The sequence below is a fragment of the Stegodyphus dumicola genome, chromosome 7, assembly GCF_044657685.1.
Source record: "Stegodyphus dumicola isolate Sdum_Otavi_A_Nest chromosome 7, ASM4465768v1".
NCBI classification, from domain to species: domain Eukaryota; kingdom Metazoa; phylum Arthropoda; class Arachnida; order Araneae; family Eresidae; genus Stegodyphus; species Stegodyphus dumicola.
In genome coordinates, this window is record NC_140774.1 from 43,190,279 (window position 1) to 43,204,155 (window position 13,877).

The following is a 13,877-nucleotide window of genomic DNA, read 5'->3' on the forward strand; positions in this document are numbered from 1 at the left end:
TACTCAATCGATATGAAAACCATTACCATTTAGCACCATTTATTGGCCATTTAAAATTTCAAATAAATCATTCCGCTTTCCAGTTACACGTATGCAGTTCTGGGCTGAAGAGATTGATCGGAGCTCTTCGTGTAGAAGCGGCACTGGGTTGGTAAAGGTAAAATCGTTGCATCATGCCTACTGGCCGTTGGTCATAAACACGTTAAAAGATTGCATAAGGCTTATGCATTGTATGTGTATAGTGCATTGTAATGAATTTCTACAATTACAAAGTGTTGCTACTTGGTAAATGATCTGTAATTTTTTTTTTTTTTTTTTTTAAATCCTCAATTGTGCAGAAAGAAAAGTGTTAGGAAATAACAAAACTGATAAAAATGGTGCTCGCAACCTTTATCCAACAAAAAAAAAAAAAAAAAAAAAGATAATGCCATGAAATTAAAAAAACTGAACACCAGTTAGAAAAAAAATTGAAGTGAATTGATGAACCAAGCAAATTATGAAACCCTCCGGTTCCATAAAAAAACAGGAGAATATTTCCCCAGTTCCATAAAAAACAGGAGAAAATGAAATTTGTCTCGATAACAATAATTCGATCCATAATTTTCCCAGTTCTGTAAAAAAACATGAGAAAATGAAATTTGTCTTGGTAACAACTTAGGATTTTACTAAGTTATTATTAAGGCAAATGTTGTAACAAAGTAAATTAGTAAGTGGCTATTGCTAAGTATGCTCCTAATTTTTTAAATTCATGTCTTCAAATATATATGGTATTAAGATGTTTATATATGAATTTTTGGTGAAAATTACTCAAATTAACACTTTTCTACTGCATACAGAAGTTTTCATTGTCACTGCATACAGAAGTCACTTTGTCATGATATTGTATAAATTTCTTATACTTATATACATTTTTTATGTATATTAAGTCTCTATTAATTTAATTGTGAATTTATACAAACTATCCAAACAAAAGGCTGTATTTTCATTATCCGAATTAATTTTAAAACTGATGAGAAGAGAAAAAATGGTTTAATAATATTACTTCAACATATTAGAGCCATAATGTTTTAATTTTTTTATGTCTTTTCTTTAAACACTGATCAACACTTAGCCATGCAAAATTATGACACAAAAGTATATATTATTCAGTTTTTTACCATGTCAACATCGTTATCTCTTTTTCACTAACATACAAAGCAAATGACACCAAAGCAGTAACTAGAGCATCTACACTGCAGGTTAGGACATCTCAGAACACATGCTAACTTGTAATTACCTGGTATTGCAAAACATTTTAGTGCCTTTTGTGTATTCTGAAATTGTTATATTTTACTAGCAACAAGTTTGATACAGAAATGCAAAAATTCTTTAGCATAGCACTTCAGCAGGAATTCCTTCCTAGCACAGCAGATGTCCTACTGATGTTCCACCTCAAACTATGTCTTAATTTTTTATTTATTTATTTATTTATTATTTTTTATTTATTTATTTATTTAATTTTTGTTTGTTTGTTTTGTTTTATGGTGCAATTTTGGTAATTGAAGTTAAAATCCAGTGGTTTGCAAATCTCCTAGGAGTATGCTATACATGAATTCAGGTGTTTTTGTGAGTGTTTTTAACCGATCCTCACAAAAAGGTGTCAGGTTGATGTCTTGAACATTGCAATAAATATTGATCCCCATCTTTTAAAGAAGTCTCTTGAGATGTGTGGCTATCATTGGCAAATTGAGCTCAAGCTTTCTTTAAAGCAATGACCCCCCCCCTTAAGAGTTGGAATACATCATAATACTAAATTTGGACTCCATCTTGCAAAGCTGGTTGCAGTAGCTTCCTAAAGGGGCACTAAACTAAACTGCCTTAGCATTTCATATCTATGGTACTGGTACTCCCTGATATTCAGTTTCAGGCATTTTTTATTCTTAGTGGAAAGTATCACATTACGTGAGCCAACTGTTATCATCCATAGAAACTTGCAGAGAATAATTAATGACTGTGTTTTGATCATGAATCTTCTTGTTCTACAACTCATTTATACTACACAAGAATGGATATAATATGGCATAAAGCTAAAATCATGCTTTAAACTCTGGGACCAGTGCCACACTAGATTGTGTGCTGGCCAGCAGAGGCTGATTGCTAATCTGACAGCCAAGGTTTAGGTCTCACCCTGTGGTGCATGTTGGAGAATATTTTAGATGATAAAATGACTAAATTATCGATAGTTCATGATGAATGATTAATCAACAAATATCTTCCATTGATGGAGGGCAGAATAGTACAAGACTATTTCATACTGTAAGCATAAACTACATCTACAAATTATAGCATGTCCTGGTCTTTTTAGTCCAGTTACTGTTGCCTGATTTTCAGTAGAGGAAACCAGTGCCCAAAGCTATCTAGTGTACAAATTTCAGTACTGCTATTTACTCTAGCACCATATTTCTTTTATTAAATGAATGTACCTATGTTATAAAAATTTTTATATTATATATGAAAGAAATTATTTCATAAATTATTTGGAGCAACAAAGTATGTAGAATAATTTTTATACCAGTTTTACTACTAAAGGAAGAGAAATGCCCTTTTTTATCCCCCTTGTGTGTCTAAAGTTGCAGAATACATATTTACTGTTGTTTGGGTACCCTGATTTTCATCATCATCATTCAAAACAAAAGAAAAGTTTTTCTAGTGCATAATGCAACATACAGAAATTATCACAAAATGTTGTCTGCCCTAGATAATCTTAATATGCAATACCAGCTGAAACTGTTATGGTAATTATACTAATATGTTATATTCACTCTAGGAAAACTTGCTGCATTTTCCGACATTAATGCTTCTGCTCCTAGCCCACCAAACAATGTCAGCCAGTCTGGTCCTAGAAATAGTTCCCCTGTGTCTGAAACCTCATCAGTTACTAGCTCAGTCGTTAGAGATAATCGGAAGCAGCTAGCATCTCCACCGGTTACCTCATCTGGTAAGGAAGTTACATCGTTAATTTTTGGATGGTACATAATTTTTGTCTGTAAACTTTATTTTTAATATGTCAAAAGTGTTTAATTAAAAATATATAGTGTTAATTTGTAGAAACGAAATGATTTTATAGATAATTTAGAATGCTCACTGGACACAATAAAAGTAACGAACATGTCATTGTAAAACAACTATGGCTACCAAGTTTTTCTGATTTTATTTTGCACTTGGATTTTCGTCATTTTTATCCCTTCCCCCCTTTGGAGTTGCTTGTAAATGGAAATGTGCCTGGATAATAAAGGTATTTTTGCGAATTTAAAGACCAGCATAATGCCTACAATTCAGGAAATTTTGCATGCAGTGTTGTGATGGATAACTTCTGATGCGAATTTAGAAAATTATCTTGTTAATCTGATGACTCACTGCTACACATCTTGCATTTTTATACATTAAGTTCACAATATTTATTGGCATCTTTCAGTGTCTTTATATTGTAGGAAATGTTGCTCATACTGCTGTGTTGAGAATGTATTGTGTATTGTGTTGGATGCAATGCCTTGTAATATTACACATGGAATTTTCTCGTATTCATTGCCCTATATGGGCTTGTAGATCCTTCACAGATCCTTGATTACCCCTGTAATTCTGTTCTGTACATAGGTCTGTAGAAAAAATTCCAGAAGATTATAAAGGAATGGCTGTTCTAGATAATCTTTCCAGTTGGTGTTTTTATTGTGTCAAGTAATTATCCTAAGCTGTTCTGCATATGCAAATAATTTATTTCAGTGACTTTATAAATATTCTACTATATCTGTGGCCCACCAGCGGCCGAGTGGTAAAGTGGGTCCGAGGTTTGAATCCTATGAACAGGCTGACTGCATGGTGTTTTCATGGCTTTCCCCATGTGTAACATGTATACGAGTCAGTTTCCCATACAGAATCCTCCATGAAGGCATCCCTCCCCTTAGGCAGATAGCCCTAGTTTGTTTTCCTGTAATCTCAATAAACCAAACCAAACCTGATGCAAAGTGTTCATAATCTGCTGACTCAGCTCTCAATAGCATAGGTAATTTTCTAATTTTAATAATGCATTAAATTGTAGGTGAGTTATTAAATAGATTTCAAACTTATAAATTACTAATCAAATCTTTTTTTTAATATATAATTTTGTCTTAAAATTTGTTTTCATATTATAATGTTAAATTTAGATAATCATTAACTAAATGATTCATAAGTTATCAGCATATTCTAACACAATATTGGCCTAGCAATATTCTAGACAGGTCACTGCAAACAACTGATAAAATTTTAAGTGTCATAGATATTTACAAATCTGATGTATAGTAAAAATAAATAATTGTATATTTAGGTTTAATCTTGACGAAAGCTTTAAGATTTTCTATTTGATGGTTTATCAATTTGTTGTTTGGGATGACATAAGATTAGACAGCATGTTTCTTAGTGCTATAAACTCCTGTTATATTGTACTTAAAAAATCTATATTAGATTATTTTTTTTAATTATTATTTTTTCCCATTTAGTATTTATATTGCTTGTGCAAAATCATTGGTTAAGTAATGTAATGCTAAAAATCTGTTTTTAGGTAACTGACTATTTAGAACTAATCTAAAAAAATTTTTAATTTTAGACGGTCATCTGATCTTTCATTAATATAGAATGCAAGTGTTTCCAATAATTTAGTCTTATTTGTCTTTTAGGATACTAAATATATTTATTTCATAGAATTTGTTTATTTCTGTAAAATTTATTCTATCCATTCATTATAATTCACTGTATATAATATTAATACAGAAAAGACTTCATTCACATATAATTTAATTAATATGAAGAATTCTGTTCTCCTCTCCCCAAATGTAGAAAGTCTGCGAGCAAAAATTGGTAACCAGATGCAAAGAAGATATGCAAGCAAAAATTATTTATAATCAATGCAACTAATTTTCTTAGCATTTAAAATAGGGAAAATTTTTAAAACATTGCCAGTGATGCATTTGTAGCACAAAAAATTGTCTGCAGATCATGTAGACCATATGTATGTGTTAATTTAGTGTCAAACTAAATTAATTTTGCTTAATTTTAAATTGGTTGCAAGATATTAAAAATAGGTAACACTTATTTATGCAGAGAAATGCATGCATTTTTTGTTGTATTGAAAGCTGAAGCATCATTCAGCCTTGTCAAAGAGACAAGAATGGAATCAAAAAATAACCGGAAACGACTGTGAATATTTTTTGTTTCTACAGTTGCTCCTGCTGGAAACAATGGACTCGATAGTTCCCAAGGAAATCGAGGAGCCATGAGCAGCCCTTTTGCTTCCTTACCAAGGCCCGACAACAATTTTTCTCATATTCATCCTCAAGCCCACCAGGTAATAGATAATTCACACCTAAAAGGGGGGACGCATTTCTATCTCTCTCTTTTTTAATATAGTTAAGTTGCTATCTCTTTTATGTACACTCTTTAAAATTTGTAATTTTAGTTTAAGAGCTGCTAAATTAGCATTTAATTTTTGAGATAATACTTGATCAGCAAAATGTTTTGCTGATAAAATGAAGTTTCTAACAATTACTTGAAGCTGAACTATAATTAAAGTTGCTAATAACTAGATTCTCTCTATTCAGAGTGAGTTTTTGCATTAACAGAGCTTAATTTCACATAAAAAAAGAGAGAAAGAATTAAGTTGAACTAATTAAAATTGCTAATTCAAGGCTCAGTTCTCATTACTTAGGGTGAAATTTTGCCTTAACAAATTTTGATTCCACATATAAAAAGTAAAGTGGAAACTTTGAGGGTAATTGAAACTTTTAATTACAAAACATAGCTGTGAACTAAAATCTGCAAGTTGATATAATTATTTATTCTTAAAATCTCTAACCACTCATAAATGTAGCAACTCCTGCTTTCTGGTGGAGGGATAATTATATAAATTTTAATTTTCATCTGTATCTAACATTTCAGCTGACAATAAAAATTCTGAGCAAACTGCATCACCCCAGTAAGATAGAAGTTATATTGACTAATTACAAAAGATCGTAGTAAATATTAAGAAAGATATAATAAAACTTAATTTTTTTTAATCATTTGATAATCTTAGTATGTTAAAGATAAAGGATAAATGCTACTGTACTAAGATTTTCCATCGTTGGTCATCTTTCATGATCACTATGATATGGCTGATGCAACCTGTTCAAAATGTTTAATTTAAATTTTGTAGAAGTGAGACTGTTAAGCATACTGTTATATAGAGTAGGACTTGGTTCATTTGACTGGCAAGCTTTGACTTAAAGCTTGCTCACTAAATTTTATTCTATGATACAAAACTGTAAGGAGAGAAAAAAAAAATTTCACGGAGTGATATTTAAATTAATTTTCCAGAATGAAGAGTTTTTCTGAATATAGTAATGTATTAATAAATGCACCCTTTGAAGATAATTAAAGCAACCCAGCAATTTGCTATGTCTGTTTGCCTAAAATTTAAAATAGTTTTGAAAATTTTGTGAATTTGGTTAATTTGGGAGCAAATATGTGATGATGCTGTATCAAATTAACCTTTTAAGTGAACAAAATGGTAACATAGTAATTAACTTTAAGTTTTCTTCCTAATTCTTATCTTCACACACATACACACATTAAAAAAATTACACAGTTATAAACTAAATATATATTACTTTATCTGTTAAGACACAAAGATCTTTAAATAAATAAATTAAGCCTCATTAAGAAACTTTGCTATATCAAATTCTAGATCTTTTATTTTTGTTAACCAGTTTGTTCGTAAGCTAGATTTTTTAAAGTATAATTATTTAATTTTAATTAAAGTATAATTCTACGTTCGAGATGGTATTGACGTGGAAACAGCCTAGACTCCAGCTTGTATGGATTTTCCATATTTGCTATGGAAATTCCTTGAAAACTATAAGCTTTGTAAAATATAGAAAAAGATATGCAAAACTGAAACAACTTATTCAGTAATTGACAAAATGATCATGACATCATGTATCACATGGTTAGTTGAGAGTCCTGAGAAAGATATATGGTTTATGGGTCCTCATTTCCTTTTCATATAATTATTTGTGATTTAAAATGTTCATTTAAAAATATTAGGAAATTAGTCATGTTTCTGCTTTAGTAATAAAATCTAATTAAATATGTATATAATTTACAAGAACTATTTTTGATATTTCAGTTTTTTTATTTATGAAATTTAAGTTAAATACGAACTGGTATTTTTAAAAAATGCCTTTTTGTGCACATTTTTAAAGCTGTAAAAATGTAATTTGTGCACTGACTGCTATAGGTTGGAGTTTATGAAACAGTATACTGCAGAATGACATCTTTTGCATTAGATGAAAGAATTTCAACAGTTTTCAACTGCTTTCTTCCTTTCCCCCTTTTTTAAAATTTTACAAATTTATTAAATAAATTTGTTTTTATTTTCAAAAGATGAATTTGAAATTTAAAGTTTCATAAGTGAGATATTAATTTATTGTATTAATCTAAATTAATTTTACATATGAACTAAATTAAGTCTATTTAATTTATAAATCCTAGTCACAAATTATATAGAGAGAGAGAAAGAGGGAGAACATCTTAGTTATTTAAAAGTAACTTCATTGATATTTTGTATGAATTTGTTACAATTTCATATAGTCTTTTTATTTTCAGATATTTTACAGTAAATATTGATAATATGCTTTTTACCAAAAGTAATGAAATCTAAATGTTCTTTATTCTTAATTAACTTTTGGTATATTATTGCTATTAGCTTTTCCAGTACACAAATATAAGTCCAGTGAGTGCAATCAGTGGTATGATAAGTCCAACAAATTTGAGTATGTTTACCTCTCCTCAAACAACACCTCGTTCAACTCCCAGAACCACCCCTGTGCCACGATGGAGTGCTCCATTTATTACTTTAGATGAGAACCTCGATTACAATATGATGGCTGGGCTTATGCCTGGAACAAATTCTGATACTGATCCACCTCATATAATGGAAGCAGAAGGTGAAATAGAAGGTAAGTGTTTTTTGGATCAGCAAAATTTGTAAAAAGCACAACAGTTAATAAAGGGTTAAATAAATATTTTTTTAATTAAAAAGTTACTAAGTAATCTTTAGTCAGAAAAACATTTTGTTCATAAAGCTTTGAAATTTGTTTTCAAGACAAATATTATGGTTTAGGATAAATTTTAGTTGTCTGTATTTTCATTTATCATTCTGTATTCCTCCGTTTTTCATCGTCATTCCTTAAGCTTCCATGTCATATATATATATATATCCATTCAGTATTCAAAAATATTATTAATTATTTTATGGTTTAGAAAGAATCTTGGTCCCATATTTCTAAGCTTTCAAAGTCTATCATCATTCATTCCTTCCTTAACCTTCATGTAACAAGTATTGTATATTTTCATTTGAAAGTATTTATCCTAATGCAAGTACACAGATTTCCATCTTGAAATGTGTCCAGTATATTGGAAAGAAAACAGTACAGGTACACAAGTTTTGAGTAATTCTCCTCCTCTCAGGGTGTTCAGAAAGTGAGCTTCCCTTAATTTTAAAATTGATTTGTTCACATAAGTGGTTGTTTTCATCTTTCTAACTGGGGGATTTGGGTGCATCGGCTCTGATTGATGAAGCATAAGAAATATGAATAATGAAGAGCTTCAAGAAAATGGGGATCGTGAGAGCCACTTAAAATGTTTGCAAATTATTGAAAATTGTTGCGCAAAACCTCTTTTGCGTTTGCAGTATGGTATGTTACACGCACGAATCAAACCTAAGATCAAGACCAGACAACAATTACTTCCTAAGGACACCTGGAACTCATACCTCGCATATCCTCTCAGTGCTAACAGACGACGACACAAACAAGCAGCAGCAAAAGACCAAAAGCATACTAGTAAGCCTCTTGCCTTGGGACTGTCACAATCTAATACTCATGATAGTTCAGAAGATCATTGCTTGTAGAAAGGCAGACATGATAACAATGGTGACAAGGATGATAACTTGTAAATTGCAGCAGACGATAAAGATAGCAGTTCCAGCAGCATTAAATGATTTGAGGTCTAGGGAGAAGCAGTGAACAACAATAGCAGAGGGTGATGTTCAGGATATTGGGAAGTAGAAAGAAAGATATCATATTAGGTACTGTAATTTTAATATTACTGTGCATTCTTATTGGAATGTTGTTTCTTTTAAGTAAATAATAGTGTGATTGTTACCAGTAATTAATTCATGAATATTTTTCATTTGTTACATTCTTACTGTAATCATATCCTCTGTTAATGAAATTAAATTCTTAGCATAATTTTCTCCTCTTATATGAGTTAACTCAGGAAATGTGGTTATTTTTTAAGTTTCATGTTTTCTATTAAAATTGTATAACTGATTATGCATCAGTTTGAATAAATAAGTTAATTTTGTTAGGAAATCATTAATTTTTGTAGATATTTTAATATCAGTATTATCCTAGCAACAAGATGACACTATATATTATCCCTTTGCAGAAAATAATATTATTATTTTTATGAAAGAGGTATACAAGTTGTCAGTATATATTTTTATTAAAATTAATGTCTTTTCTTGATGCATAGGCTATGATATCACCCATTTCTTATTAAAACTGCTTATTTTTCAAGTCTGATGCATATCATAAACCATTATCTTTTTAATAATCCAATAATTTTTACCTATACTGTTTTAAATGAAATTAGCTAGTTATAAAACAGAATGATAACATGTAATGTTATATATTTGTTAATGAATATGGCTAAATGGTTTTACATTCTCAAGACATATTCATATCATTACTCCTATTTGTCCATTTATCTGCAAAAAGTTTCTCAAATTTTCAGCACAAATTATAACAGTAACATACATTTCTGTTGTAACTGTTTATGGATTATTTAGTTCTGTAAATATAATTTTTTTTTGGCCATTACTGTCATAAAACTAATAGTTTCACTAGTAAACTGTGCATGATTGATAAGTTAAATAGCAACAATCTCTAGTTTTACATGCAAAATATATAGATATTCAGCAATGAATTAAATGACTAAACTGTTTGCTAATCAAAAGAAATGTTGCTTACTATAAAGAAGGTTTGCTGTGTATACTGAGGTGGGCATCTACAACTAGTTTAATTACATTTTAGTGCCTGTTATTGAACAAAACTCTAGATTATTTTTTTCATGTTCAGGGAGAAAATACCAGACAAAAGTTTCCTGATTCAGCAAATGATTATATATTAGGGAAAATACATTTATTATTGATGATCCTGAGAAAGTATTAATTGTGTATATGTTGATAAATTTTGCACATAAGGGGACGTGGTACCTTAAAATCAATGAAATTCTGTATTTGACTTACTAAGGGGACGTGGTACCTTAAAATCAATGAAATTGCCCATTTTTCAGATTTTTACTGAAAACAATCTTAATACCCTTACTATACTGAAAAGAAATTTTTAAATGATCTGAGGATAATAAATGGTATAAAAATGCTTTTAAAAATTATGACAGCCCTAAATGCCACACTCTCTTATTAATTGTTTCAACTTCTTAATTTAATTAAAATAAGTGTAAAAAAAAAGAGGAATACAGTGCTTTCCCGATTATCCGCGGAATTGGGTGGCGCGGCCGCAGCGGATAACAAAATTCACGGATAATCCGAAAAAAGCTAAAAACAGGTATAGCAAAAGAGAAAACAGTCATTCCAACTTTAAAAATCGTTTTATGTAAAATAAAGCGTAAAATAAACAGCAGAAAATGTTTAACTAATGCTTAATATTTTAGTATATCACTCAAAACTAACCTAATATGCATTTTGTTAATGAAAACAGAAAAGTGCTTTGTACTTACGAGAAGCGTCAAGGATACACAGAAAAATTAATACATATGTACTGTTTTAATACTGTAATGTATTATGTAATTACAAAACATAACTGTAAAACTACACCTTTTTGAAGAAATGAGTCATTGCTTCTTGCTTTGGAAGCATTTTCTCTTTATCTGAGATTGCATTTTTCGTAGCATAAGTTTCTCGGCCAACTCCGCGTCGTCTTGTTCTTCCAAATAGCTCAACAGTCCGTCGACTTTTTTCAAAGCCGCTTCGTGTGTCTGTGATTATGCCAAAGCCTCGGGGGTTATCTGCTTAAGAGGAGGGATGCCTTCGTGAAGGACTTTCTAAGGGAAACTGGCTTGTATACACGTTACACATGGGGAAAACCACGAAAACTCCCATGCAGCCAGCCTGTTTGCGGGATTCGAACTTCGGACCGAACTACCAGTGTTCAGTGACTTTACCGCTCGATTGCTGGTGGGCCACCGCTTCGTGAGTCTTCCGCATCTGCACAGTGGGCTCTTCTTTGCTTTCCTTCATTCTCGGTCTCTCCTCTTGCTTTCTTCACAATTTCGTCATCTGTCAAGTGTTCGAAGCCAGGTTCGTTGACGTCACACTCCAACCACTCATTAATGTTTTCAGCATCGACGTTCGCACCACCCGGAACTGTTTTCACCATATCGGCAAGAGTAGCCGTGGGCGTGTCTACATCTTCATTCTCTTCTTCACGACTCAAAGGGGTTGTTGTTAGATTGTTGTTGGCTTTAACATTAGGCATGAGTTTTTTCCATGATTTTATGAGGGTTGACGGTTTCACTGAGTCCCATGCAGATGCAATATCGTAGATGCTGTCTAAGATTGTGTAGTGTTTCCAAAATTCTTTCAGATCATAACCTTTTTCAATTTTGGTCATTAGCAGCTTGGTTCGGTATGTTCTCTTCATTGTTGCAATGACTCCTTGGTCCATGGGTTGGATTAGCGCAGTAACGTTTGGGGGGAGAAACTTTTCAAAAATTTGTCCATCAGAAGACTTTAACACGCTTGTTGTTGGTTGAGAAGGTGCGTTGTCGATCAATAGCACAGCTTTTTCAGGCTGGTTTTTCAATTTAAGATGTATGCGCACTGGAAGAACAAAGATTTTTTCGAACCATTCTTGAAAAATGTTTCAGTTCATCCATCCTTTTTTTTTTTTTTTTTTGTTAAATAATCAACGGGCAAATTTTCTATCCTTGTGCCTTTGAAAGATCTCGTTTTTTTTTACTTTCCAATGACAACAAGTATAAGTTTATGTCCACCGTTAGCGTTACTGCAAGACATGATAGTGATCCTTTCCTTGCTGCTTTTGTGACCCGCCGCTTTACTTTCACTTTCAAATGATAAAGTGCGAGTGGAAAGACATTTTCACAAAACTCCCAATTCGTTGGCATTGTAAATTTGTTCAAAAGATAGCTCTTCTTTTGAAACAAATTCTTCAAATTCATGGTGGAAATCGTCGGCTGCTTGTTGGTCACCACTAAGTTTTCCCCATGAAGTCCAATTTCTCGAAATCCATGTCGCTGCTTAAAACGAGTCAACCAGCCAGAAGATGCATCAAAATTTCCTTTCAGGTCTAACAACTCAAAAAAGGTTCTTGCCTTCACCGCAATGATAGGGCCATTTACAGGAGTACCCTCTTTTCGAACTTGAGCTAACCACTCTGCCAACTGCCTTGAACCAACTTGAACTAACTAAGCCACAAAACCAAAAAGCACAAGCACTGAACACAATAAAAGATAAGGAATTAACTCTGACAGTTTCGCAAACACTATCAGGCTTAAACTAACAATGGAGAAAGGGAGGAAGTGGACGTGTCAGTAAGATTAAGACGAGAGAGGGTGGTGGAGCGGGCACTGCAAGGGTGAGTAAGAAATCACTTACTCATCAGAGGGGAAGGTTCCGAGAAGGCCTGGATATTTTTGCCATAAATAAGCACGATGTTAGCAAATTTAACTTTCTACTCAGTTTTGTGAACATTTTTATTTTCTTTGCTTTACACTTGTTTAAAAAAAAAAAAAAAAAACTTTGCAGCAGGCGTGGATAATCCGCCTGCGGATAATCGGGAGTCTACTGTATAATAAAGTATGACTGCAACTATCAGCAAACTCTATTTATATTCTTACAAATTTGTACATAATTTCATTGCTGTTGTGAAAGTGTTGCCTTTTTCTGTGTGACGTAACATAAGAAAATCTAAAAGAGGCAAGCTATGCCAGAAAATTAAGAATACAGGGGCAAGTGCATTTAATATTGAGTAAATGGTTATCTCGATAATTTGGCATGATATCGCCAAGCTGGCAGTGGTTTCAGCAACTTATTTTGTCATCAAAATTGGCGAGAATTTGCTAAAAGTCACCAAACTTGGCAGCATTTTGATCCAGTGCCTGCATCACCATGATAAGGATCATAACTGAATTAATGTAATTGATCACTAAATTAGCTGCAACCATAATTCGACCCTCATAATGCTTTCCTGTAATTTCAAGAAGCAGAAAGTACTAGATATGTTTTGGCAGCCGGTTGAAAACTATATAAGGCCGGAGAGAGCATCTGCTATCAGTTGTGAGTTGTTAGTTGAGCATGAACTGAGATATCTCCAGGTTAGCTTTCTCTTTAGCTCAGCAAATATTTTGATGTGTATTATCAGTCAGTTTTCCTATGCTTCTTCAAAAATTGAAGTAATTTGTGAAAAGACGGGAACAGAAAGTGGTGGCATAATGAAAGTGATCAAGTTCCTGATTTTAGCATTATTGAAAATCATGCTGGAACAAACATTAAACTCTTTAATTTAGAAGTCAAATAACAAAAATCAATGTTATATTTTCAAATTTTCACTAGATTAGTTTCGATGGTTTTACCGAAACATCATCCTCAGCTGCAAAAGCGCAAATGAACGAGATAAGATATTGTGATTAGATATCACAATAGATGATTAGAATATCTTATCTTGTTCATGGAACAAACATTAAACTCTTTAATTTAGAAGTCAAATAACAAAAAATCAGCA

At 31.9% G+C, this 13,877-nt stretch overlaps 1 protein-coding gene across 12 annotated transcripts in view; it reads left to right on the plus strand.

Moving 5' to 3' along the window:
* Nucleotides 1-13,877, plus strand: part of LOC118198227 (nuclear factor 1 X-type-like) — a 196,741-nt gene that overhangs the window by 172,070 nt on the left and 10,794 nt on the right. For all 12 annotated transcript variants that reach the window (XM_085820130.1, XM_085820131.1, XM_085820132.1 and 9 more), the window contains 3 exons: nt 2,807-2,977; nt 5,235-5,359; nt 7,757-8,009. In XM_085820130.1, coding sequence (XP_085676256.1) covers nt 2,807-2,977; nt 5,235-5,359; nt 7,757-8,009 — 549 coding nt within the window. The remainder of the gene's footprint in view (nt 1-2,806; nt 2,978-5,234; nt 5,360-7,756; nt 8,010-13,877) is intronic.